Genomic DNA, 12,448 nt, shown 5'->3' with positions numbered 1-12,448 from the left:
TTCAAAATCCCGAGAATTTCAAAATCCCGAGAATTTCAAAATCCCGAATACCTCCGGGATTCCCATGAATTTCCGGGATCCCGAAACTATTCGGGATTCCCGAGAATTTCGAGATCCCGTAAATGTTCGGGATTCCCGGGAATTTCGAAATCCCGTACACTCGGATTGCTGAAATTTTCAAGAATAACAACACTCTCAGAAATCCCAGATATTATATCCAGATATTCTATATCCCGTGTATTCTCGGGAATCCCGAATCAACTTAGGATCCCGCATAAACTCGAGAATCCCGAATATTCTCGGGAATCCCGGACATTTTCGGAAATCCCGGACATTTTCGGAAATCCCGGACATTTTACGAGAATCCCGAATATTTTCGGGAATCCCGCACACCTCTAAAAATTACCAGTTCTTTTTAATTTACTCAAGATTTATATACGAATATGTTTCTGTATGTAATTTATTACAATTATTAATTTATTACGTTTTCGGGAAGAGCCGCGATGCCCAGGACGCTGAGTTTCGAAAATTGTCTTCTGATATTTTCATCTTTGATATCCTTCCATTGGAACTCGTTCACTTCCTGCCAGACCGATTTGTACACACGAGACGATTCCACGGACACGTTCAGTTTCTTCTCCAAGTTCTCTGGATTCAAGTTCGACGCATATTCCCATTCAGCGAGTGTCTGTTTGTTGTTCCATTCTGCGTACTGCTGGTCAACACGGCCCAAGAAGTCTCTGGCCTTTTTTAACAGCTCTTCGGTCCCCTTGGCTGCCACGACCTCATTGGCGTTCACGGTCGTCGGTACACCCCATGACAGTGACACAAGGGCTGACACCAGCAGTCTGCAAGTTTTCGCAATTGTTAGAATAAAAAATCATTGAAAGACAAATCGAATTAATTAACTAATGACACGTCTAAAATTGAATGCATCAGGTTGCGTGGCAAGTCCTAAAAATTTTAAAAATATTGCAGAAATACGTGTTTCTCTTCTTAGAAAATGTTAAATATTAAATTGTATTTATTAACCAACGCTGTTTATTCTAGTAGATCAAACTAAAAAGTTTCTTTCTTTCTTTTGTATTTAATAGAATTTGGTAAAAATGTTTTAAAGATCTCAAACAATACGAATTTCAAATAAAAAATGTCTGAATACTATATAGTTGCTCGCTACATATTGATTTATGATCCTCTGTCAGCACTGTGACGTTATTGTTTCGATTATATTGATTTATGATCATTTAATTAAAGAAAATTAATTTCCCGTGATAATCGATAAATGTCATTGATTACATGGTATTGCTTGTAATGCAAGATACGTGTTAGATAACGCGCAACGGTATATCCTTGCGTTATCGTATGCAGAACATTCGAACGGAAGAAGGCGCGATATACACAATTTTCAATGATTTGTCCGTGAATGTTATTGCCAGTCCTTCGTGGCTGATATGCGGCCTCGTGTGAAATCCAACTGTCAAACAGTCACGAGGTCGAGTGCACTCGTTTCGGTCTAATGCTTCAGAAAGTCTCGTAAAGTTATATTCAACTGCATTCATGAGAGCAGAATTTTTTCGAAATAGTTGTCGCCGTGTTTGTATATTTTATTATGCGTCAACGTAGTCGATAAAAACTTGAGGCTTGAAAAATAGCTCGTGGAAATTGACCCTCATAACTAATAGTGGAACGGTGTTTTTATTGTTCATTAGAGCCTTAGAAGGCTTAGAAATCGAGAGTGGCTTCGGTCTTCTACCTTTGAGGAGCCATGAGTATATTAAAAAAGAAGTATGTCTTGTTTGGTATAAGAAGTGTTCTTGATGCCGACTGCATTATTAATAAAATTCACCTGGGTTGTTTCACATTGAAATTGGTCGACATATTATTCGTTCTAATTTAGATACCAATTTTTTTTTAATAAAAAATTTGTTTTAAATGATATTGCTTCTCATCCAATCAGTATGTATTCGTTGGAAAATAACTTTTCTTTTAAAAGAAAAAGAATTTTTGAAGGGATGAATTATGGTACCTGAACAAAACAATGGTTGCTGGCTCTATGGAATGCTTTAACAGATCTTTTAATCGATTGTTTCTATTTGTTTCAACATATAAGACAGGCTGATGGAGCAGAATCGAAGACGTCATATTGCGTTTTGTTTTAAATAAGACGTCGTGTCTTTATACACCGAGAGTAATAAAGTGTCGGAGACTGTATACGATCGGTGAATAGCGTTTACCGTCTGCAATACACCCGCAGCAACGGAAGGGTTAAATTATAAGATAAGTGCCTTGTTCCGTCCGGAATTTTATTATTCAATTGAACATAGTGCATCTGAAGTCTGAGGCAGCCTTAAGGGGTCTCCCTAGTGTAACGCCTTAAAAACGATGATATTTGGGAATATTCTTAAAGAATAATATGATGAGGTATGCCAATTCCAAACTATGTCTGTATATTAATATATATTCAATATATATATGCATGTATGTTTACAGTAAATATGAATTCATACAATTTGTCAAATTAAGTTGATACACTTTTAATGATTAATGGGGGAGAGTTAATCCATTTGCATCGCACGGAAGAAGGGGAGATAAGATTCGTTCTCATTTATTATTAATTCGACAATTTGCCTCGATTGTATGTAAACAAAACTGTTTGAAATCATATAAAAAATAAAAATAATACGACATAAATAAAGAATTTAGTACATTATATATTACAGATAATACAAGAGATAGAATCTAACTATTTTGCACAAAAATATAGGACTCGAAATAGTCAATGCATACAGCCACGTGGCGAATTATCACACTGATAAAATGTATCTTTTCTTTTTACTTGGTGATAAATAAAGTACACTAGAGACTATCGAATGATTTCTAAGAGATGTTGACGTTAATACGCGGCAGGCAAAACGCGTGAGTATCGGTAGATGTACGTGCTAATTGAAAAGGGTAGTCTAAAAGTAATTTAAGAATGATTATAAATAAATTAAAAATAATGAACGCTAATATATCACGTGCTGATGATGCAAATGGCTTAATTCATTGAAAAATTCATTGTAAATCGTTATAATTCGTAAAAATTCGTTAATTCTTTAAAAATATAACTCCTTCATAATGGCAACATAAAAATCGCATATAATTTTGCGAACCTATATTGAAAACAGTAACGCTCGCTTAGATCATACACACAGATTGACCTTTGACGTTGGCAATCCTCCCTTAAAGAGGGAAGCATTAGGAAGCTAAATATTTAGCGTTCTATGTGATTCTTTCTGCACAAAAAGATTAACTTGATTTTGTTAACTTTGAGAATATTTTTTAGGTATATTTTAAAGTACATTTGGTACAGAATGTACACAATTTTTCATATTCTCCCAGAACATACTTAAACAAAATTACAATATTTATTCAAATGTATGTATCAAATGTTCTCAAAGTTTTAATAAATTATATACATTCCTTTTCTAGCAAAAAGAATCATACAAATCACTAAAAATATGTCATCCTAAACCTATCTTCCCTTTTGATCGAACAACATCGAAACTAATAATCGTGAAAATTTCATGTAAAAACATCGGTCGTGAGGTCAGTGAAGGGACAACGCGACTCTGTTACGAAACGTCATGTGAACTAGGATCTGTTATGTGTTCGCGAGTGCGTTAGAAAGAAATATCTCAGTACTTCCCGATCACCAGTTAATCACTATCGTAACGGTCGCCGCGATAGCTGTTAAAATGTGTAAGTGTCGAAAATGTAACAGGTTTTGCTAATACTCACAGGCGAAGCAGCATATTTTCGCGGACTCGCTGAAGTTTGACGAATCGCAGAGAATTCGGACAATTGACGAATAACGATTATGTTTGATTCGATTCGATTAGAAAGCATTACAGTTCAGTTACTCTAAGTCGAACTTGATTGAAATGAAAATGAGAAACAAGGACTATTTTAAGTAATGTATTTCAGATCACTGTTTTCAATATAGTCACTTGGAAGTACGGATAATAAAATAAATATCAAATGATAATATTATTAGTAGCTAATAATAATTATTTCGAATACAGAATTCTTACGTTATTTTTCTTATCTCTTTAACGAAAATAATAATAATAAAAATAATTAATTCGAAAATATGAATTATTATGTAGAATTTTAGAATTTATAATAGTTATGTGGAATAATTTCATTAGTATTTTATTTGCTTTGATTAAAATTCTTTCTTGAAAAAAAGTTTATTGAAATTTCATTTTATGATTTTATTAACACGTTGGCTGCCAGACAAGTATTCTTGAAACTTTCTGCTAAGATTAAATATTATTTAAACTATTGGGGACTACGTAATAACTACATAGTAATTTTAGTAAAATATATAAATTTCATTCAAATTCATTCTCTTTGATACTTGACTTACAGAATTAATTTTTTTAGCTGTTCACTGAAGAGCACTGTGGGTGACATGGCGGTCAACGTGTTAATATAACATGCTTCAAATAACGTTACTTCCAAAATAGGCATAGTTATGAAAAATAAAAATATAACAAGATAATTCGTTATTTGAAATAACTATATTACGTTCACCGAACTGACATTAATTTTGCTTTCAATAACGGTTCGAAATAACTTATTTCAATTATTTACTTCTCATTTTCACTTCGATTACCCCCAGGTTTGAGAATCGCGCCGAGCCCGATTCTCTAATATAACGTCGTCAAATTAAGAATTATGTTACGCGTTCGTAAACAATGCGAGTGTTTCCTGATCGTCAATTAATCACTTATCACAAACAGTCCCCGTGATATTCGATCCCGAAAAAATCTCGTAAATGTGACAGATATTCGGCAAAAAATACTCACAGGCTCAGCATCTCTTCGCGGACCCGCTGAACTGGGGACGAATCGGCAGGAAACGCAAACAGTTGGTGGACGGTTACGTTCGATTCGAATTTAACTTTCACGAGACCGAATTGTTTACCTATTTCGACCGAGAGATTGTTATTCACTGGCTGGCAAACACTCGCCGAGTGATCAGGGACCGCGGTACACGTTAACCTTTTATGCGCGACCCCCACTCTGTCCATCAATGTTTTCCTGAATACCAGCAAACGCGGTGGTAATGGCGACCAGACTTTTTCTATTGTTTCCATCGAGGGATTCGTTGTAGCGCATTGAAATGGGAATTTTAGGACCTCGATCGTAACATGGCCGTAGTGGGGGAAAGCCACCTTGAACGGGTGAAAATCATAGGTGTATTCAACAATTCTTTTTTCGGAAACAGTTGACTTAATAGAAGATCTATTTGCTGGCATTTATCATGCATATATTGAGTAATAAAAAAATAAATTTTTATTTAAACGTTTTAAATAAAGTAGCGATCTCAGAGGCATTACGTTATGAGTCTTCTTCGAATGACTCTCTGCTCTACAAAATGATTATAAAATTATGCAACGTATTAAGGTGAAATAGTATTTCAAATATTTTCATTGTCTTATTTGAAACAGTAAAATAACTTTGGCTATTTTTACAATCATGTTTTCACTTACAGCTTTCAGTTCGATGATCAATTATTGAATTTGTCTTACGGGTTTTCGAATTCTTTGTCTTCTTGTGGCACCAACTCCGTTTCCGGTGAATCTGAAATCAAAAAGTATCTTATTAGAATGAGCGTAGTTTTTCAAAAATATTAGATCATAATTTAATATACAGGGATGATGTATGTGCTTGTTATACTCTAACAGAGTTCTAATAATAGTAAGAACGAACAAATATTTTGTTTTCTAAAATTACTACCTGAAACTACCAGAATATTCAAGGTAAAATTTCATTATCGACTTCGATTTAACTTTCATCAGCCTTCAAATTCTTTATTCTTTCACTAGTAGCTCGCAAAAATGAACTAATGGCGAACATAACAATTTTTTTATAGAATGTGTGAGTTAATACATTAAAAGTTAATAATTGACTTACGCGACCCACGAAACGAGAATTTCGACATGAACACTTGATTAATACCCTCCAGACTAAGCTGATTTATTGTTTTTTTTTTTTTTAAATTACAATGACTAAAATCAGGTATTATACTTTAGATATATTTCATTTAGCTATACTGTCAGTTCTGACAGCGCGAAGAACTTTTCCATTAAAAATAATCGAAGTTTGTTCTTCCTCTTTCTCTAAATGACGCTTAAAAGTTGCATCAAATGACGTGATCACTAGCGATTACACAGATATAGCAGTGACTATAAATACTTGAAATTTGATTAGAAATATTGATATCGCCCCAAAAAATGATTTATATTTTCCTGATACCTGGTCGAACCGAATAAATCAATGTGGTGGTCCTTGATGTCGTATTTCAATAATTATACGATTCAATAATAGATTCGAGTTGCACGAGTCGAACATAAAACAGTAAGGCTGTTCATCCAAAATGTGTGAGTGAGTCAGAATTTTTGGCTTGTCTGAATCGTCTCCAAGTTAGGCATTATTGGAATCAATTTTTTATTTAAATAATTATTTAAGTAACTGAGAAGTTATATATTACGTGGAAGTTTAAGCGAAAGTGGAAATAGTTACTTGTTGTCTGAAAAATCTGAATGAATCAATCGAAGTAATATAATTAATTGCTATCTACAATTTTAACTTGAATACATGTTATACATATTTAGATTTTTTTATTTCATCAGTAACGAGATTCCAATATTGAAAATACCCCATCTAATTAAAGAAAAAAAGCAAGCGACTTTGAAATTTCAGAAAAATATAACCTTGAGATAATTATTGTCTATCATAGTACGTTCTCCTCCTAACAAAACGATGTTTTCCCCTGACATTTTTTTTTCACTACATAAAAGTGTTAACGTGCAAGAGTTAGGTGGGACATCTCCTGTATATACCTGACTTACCCTATCTTTCGTCGTAGACAAAATTGGAAAACAACTACGTAAAAATAATAAACTATCCAAAAGTTAAAGTTGCTCGCTGTAAGTGACGTGTCGCGTGAGATTTTTTATTCGATTCCTGTTAGGCGAGGCCCTTGAGACGGTCACGAACATCGAGGATGACACGTTCCCGCGTAAGATACTCGAGGCTTCCGTCGAAAAAGAATTCGGAGGACGTTACAGTGTAACCAGCAAGGACACGCCGATCCTACGGGCCAGGAATGCAAAACTGGCCCCAGAGACAACCGGTAGAGTGGAGACGATCATTAATGCTAAGCAACCGTGTCGTTAGTTTCGTCGTGTGATAAACAGTATAAAAGGAATCGTAAAACCTTGAATGTTGACTTATACTACGCATAGGTCGGTGCAATATATTTTCGCAAGGTTCGACAACATCGCATGGCCACGGTCGTTCTTTCAACTTCTGCTCTCGGAGGTCTGATCGTTGATATCGATCATGGTTGTTACAGATCGCGTTTATTAGGCTTGTTATTAAAATGAAGGATGAGGTCAACTGGAACATTTTTAACGAAATAGCTCCTTGTGGCTTCATTTTATTGTAGACATTGATTCTGTAGTTTTCCATTCAACCATTTATAACGGTGCTTTAAGTAAAAATATTTATTCGACGTCTTGTTAGGTAAAATTACCAACCTTCTGAGTTCTCAACATGATTTCCATTATAATGAATCTATTATCTGAAGAAATTAATTCCGAATCTTTTTCACTTTACTCTGCGAATATATGTATAGAGATAGTAACGAAAATGAACTTGAAAATTGATGCTACACATACATTTTATTTTACTTTCTTGTTATCGTAGCCATCGAGTATAATTTCATTTGATTGCCCAGCTACTATGTCGCCCAAGTAAACTCGGGCGCGGCAGTTAAGTGGTTAGGCCATTTTTCAGTCATACAAACACCAGCCAATAAGGTACACCTTCATATCACTAGCAAACATGTGATACAAACGAAATCAATAATTTCTGTAGAAATAAGCAAAAGAATACGCTTATTTTTGAAAGGGTGTGGATACATTAAAAGTACAACTGTTTACTAAAATTAATCAATAAGTTTAAAGAAAAATGAATTTGGATATATTACATGGATATGTATATTTAATTTACCTCTATATACATAATTCAAATTTTTAATTTAAACTTAAAAATTGTTTAATTCAAATTAACATTTTTTATTTTAAATACCTTATACTTTATTCATTTAACCCTTATTTGCAGTTAATACCATTTATTTTTACAACATGTTTTGTGCTTTTGTACTTCATTAATTTGGCATTCTTGAAATTTCTGGTACGTAAGAATAAATTTTGATATTCAATGAATTTAGAGATACCTGAGCAGAGGAATTCAATTTAGAAAAGCAAAGAAACTCGCGTGGTAAAAATCTGAAGTATTTTGAACTTCTTTTATTATTGGCGCCTATTGCAATAACAGTGCCATAAACCGACGTAGAACCTGTCCCAAATTTTATCGTCGCTTAACTCTGACTTGTAAATTTGCAACAGCCTATGAGATCAATTTTTTTTTGTATTGACGGTTACTTCTCGTTCCAAATGCGTTGCAATTTTTTACAGAAGTATATTTATCAATTATAATATCGACGCTTGAATTAAAATCAATATTCATGACTTTTACAATATGTTGGAAATATTTTCTTTTTAAATCGAATAAGTTGTTAGGAAAACAGCAGAAATATATTAGTATTTTCTAGAAAAATTGATCATTTATGAATCTGCAATTTAGAAAAATATTTCATATAAAAGTTTTTATTAAATTAATCGAATAAGAGAAATAATATACGAAACATTACAACTACAATAAGCAATGGAAATAATATATTTTATGCAAAAATCTTTAAAACATATTTAACATACTAAAAAACTCTGGAAGCATCTGCATTCCATGCGTGAATGCGTGTTTTTTAAAACTATGAAAAAAACTTGTTCTGCTGGCTGTCTTTGATCGTACTTATAATTTCGCATGCGTTCCACCTGATAACTCTCCGAGTTAACATTTTTGCAATATATTATAAACAAACGTCTATATTCTAAATACATTTTGCGATTCCTCAATATTATTGCATGTTATAATTTGGATTTGTTACTGAATAATTATATCTTTACTTTAGTATTCGTAACAACAGTCAGCTGAAATTTCGTCATACATTAATCAACAATTTAAGTGTGACGAGTATACGTTGAACTGGAACAATAATAAATGATAATTTACGAACATTACAAAGAAAATTGGCACTTTATTGAAATTTTCCTGAAATAAGTTAATATTTAAGTATGAAATGAATGTCACAAGAATTTGTACATTTTTTATTGGCAGAAATATGGATGTTATATTTATAAAATTTATAAAATATAATTTTATCAGGCGTCTACGGCAACTTTTAAAGGAAGATATTTATTTTAAGTAGTGCGAGGTATCGAGTGTTATTCTCCTCCCAATGGGTGCTGAAATTATAAGTGAAATGAGTCCTCATGTGTCAGACACGACGAAGTGGTCACAGAAATTCACTGTAAAATAAGCCCTTATATTTGTAAAGCATTAGGACAAATACTTTTTCAGACACATAATTTTACGAACGAAGTGAAACTGCCAATTACAAGTATATAAATAATTATAAAATACTAATAAAATATTTTCAAAGTCAAGAGAAAGTCAGCCCCTTTGGAAAACAATGAGTTTCGATATTATTATGTGTAATATTATTTCGATGTTAAAAGCTGGGTGAAAAAAATGGTTGAGTAAAAATCCCAAAGAACCGTGCCAATACAATGAAGCTATTTGTTGCTGAAACGCGTGGAACAGAATCAAGTTAATAATAACAAATGATCGTGAAGGAAGCCATGCAGCTTCAAAGTAACGTTGGACACAGTATTTTAAGTGCCTCTGTTTGCATCAATGTCTAGATATGGTTACGGACGAAGAAAAGAATGCAAAAGAAGAATCGTGATATATAAATAAAAATCTTGGTTGCTCCAATCGAATCGAGCATTTTGTCACACTATAAATGTAGAATGTTTTTAACTGTTGGATTCGAGTAATTTTTAGGGCATTTGAAAGAAATTTAAAAAGAACTTAAACATACATTTCAGAAAAGAGGGTGTAGATATTTCTGAAAAAATCAAATGTGAACTATAATGTACTTTCAGTGTTTAATTAACTCTTTTGTTTCTTGGACATTGAAAATTCAATCGTGTGATTGAAAAATAATCACGTAAGATACTTACGTTTATACGTTCGAACAACTGCATACACATACATGCACACACATATTTATTAAATGTCATCAAATAATTATTTATTTTAGTCACTAAAAAAAATTTCCTCGTATTCCGGTGTACCACTCCTGAGCTACAAAGCAAAATAGAGACCGCAACACACGCACGACTATACATGCAGGAATTCCTGAAAAATGAATCGGTATCGATGCTCTATATACAAAAGTCACTACACAAAATTTGTTGGTGAATCTCTCCTGAGACATAAACTAAACCAAAGGCCAGCATCTATACTTCTATACCTACAGAATTATCCAACAGTTAGTTTGTTAACTTATTTAATTCGGGAGTACTCGAAAATATGGCAACAAGCTAGGAAGGGGATTAAATTTTGACCGGCAACAATACTTCTCCTCTGTTGTGCTCTGTAACAGCTGGGAAAGTAAAATCCGAATACTAGTGGTTCAATGTGGATACTAATTCTAGCCAAGATTATGTTCTACTTGGGTATGGTTGGAGTGCCGGTGGGAGGCAGGCGCATAATTCTCACCGCTGTTCTCGGACGGCCAGGGCCGTCCAAATTCGTATAGCTGTCCACCCTCTGCCGAGATTCCGACATCTGGGCTATACTGATTTCCTGGTTCGTAGCGTGTCTGATCCGCAGACATCGTCACAGAGAGCTTTTGCGTGGGCAGAGGTGCTGGCCAGCCCTGGAGGCGTCCCGCGTGCCCATCTTCGGTAGCGTCGCGTACGCTGCGGATGTTATATCTGGCGTCGCGGCGCCCTCGAGCTTCAGCCGCTCCTCAGCCGCCCGTCGATTCACAACTCACCCCCACGGTTAGTAATTCGCAGAATTCTACAAAATTTCTTTTCATTTATCTGTTTTTTTTTTTTTTTTAAATTTTGTCAATTATACGAAGCAACGAAGTTCTGGTGTGCAGTGCGCCACGATCGGCCCGGGTCGATCTGTGCTTTTGTGGTGAAGGAAAAAGTGTTCGTAGGAGCTCGATTAACAGGGTTTTGGTAATTATCGTATCGGAAATGGCTGCACGGATACGTTCCTCTGGAGTTTAGTGCGGAAGATTCTTGAAAATCTGAAAGTGGAAAGCCCGGAGCTACTTGCTAAGTCGAGATTTTATTCGAAACGTTGGATATACGGTAGCGAATATGAGATTAATATGGAAACGAGAAATATAAGATACTGTTCGTTTTGATATGGAAAACATGAATATAGTGGTTGTTGTTTTTTTTTAGTATTAACCGATCGAATACTTGTTTAAATATTTACTAGATAAATTGTACTTTGTTTGTGAATATGTTACGTACAATATAATCCCTAAGAACAAAAATTTAAGACTATAAAAGATACCATTTGATACAAATTTTATTTCGTTTCAATATTTTGTTCAGAATCCATAATCATTAATCACTTGATATTGAATCTATTAATTTTTTTCGTGTATACGTCCGCTACCATATTTCAAAGCGAAGAATTGCGAAAATTCTGGGAAACGATTTTTTCTCTCTGGATAAGTGTATAATTACTCTGGAAGGAATAATAAGATTGGGATTCTATGGGGATAACATATTCAAGCTACAGTTATTCAGTATCGCACTGAAAACTCTTAATTCACGATTCGTAAAAAAATTTTAAGAGGTAGAAGTAGCACGATTGAAACTGAATAGTAACTCTGAAACTCTGATTAAATGAATAACGAATGCACACGACAATAGAGAATTTCATGTTTGTGTCATAGTGTTCAGATACACGAGAAGTAATTTTTCTTGTCTGTAAGAGCAACATTATTATGTTGTTTCATCATAGATCCTTTGGAAAAGTGCTTGTACCTCGGAGACATTGGATGCTATGGCGCAAACATGAAATCGTATATGAATCGTCTGCATTCGATATTTGAGAACACTTTTAGTGCTCCATTTACGGTGAAACACACTTCTCCAATTTTTGTTATGACAGTCTTCCGACAATCTATCTAACGAATAAGACATTTTTTACACGTCTAAAATCGTTCAGCATTATTGTTCACGATGAAATAGTTGGACCTAAAAATATATCTCTAAAAATCTAACGGGGTACTCGATTAACCCGATGCCTCAAAGGTTAAATGATTGAAGAGGAAGAAAATCGCGAAACTATCTAATTGAAACAACTTTGCTTTTTCAGAGACATTAAAAAAGCAGCAAAATGTGCGACGACGAAGTAGCAGCCCTTGTTGTCGACAATGGATCCGGTATGTG

General features: G+C 34.1%; 1 protein-coding gene across 1 annotated transcript in view; it reads right to left on the bottom strand.

The window, feature by feature from the left end:
- Window positions 1-5,037, bottom strand: part of LOC128876278 (angiotensin-converting enzyme-like) — an 8,865-nt gene extending 3,828 nt beyond the window's left edge. Inside the window, exons 1-2 of the mRNA XM_054122494.1 lie at window positions 4,854-5,037; window positions 485-848 (exon numbers count right to left, since the gene is read on the bottom strand). Of these exons, the coding sequence (XP_053978469.1) occupies window positions 485-848; window positions 4,854-4,864 (375 nt within the window). The 5' untranslated portion in view covers window positions 4,865-5,037. The remainder of the gene's footprint in view (window positions 1-484; window positions 849-4,853) is intronic.
- Between the last annotated feature and the right edge of the window lie 7,411 nt (window positions 5,038-12,448).

This window comes from Hylaeus volcanicus, chromosome 5, assembly GCF_026283585.1.
Source record: "Hylaeus volcanicus isolate JK05 chromosome 5, UHH_iyHylVolc1.0_haploid, whole genome shotgun sequence".
NCBI classification, from domain to species: domain Eukaryota; kingdom Metazoa; phylum Arthropoda; class Insecta; order Hymenoptera; family Colletidae; genus Hylaeus; species Hylaeus volcanicus.
This window is presented reverse-complemented; position numbering and strand designations above follow the sequence as displayed.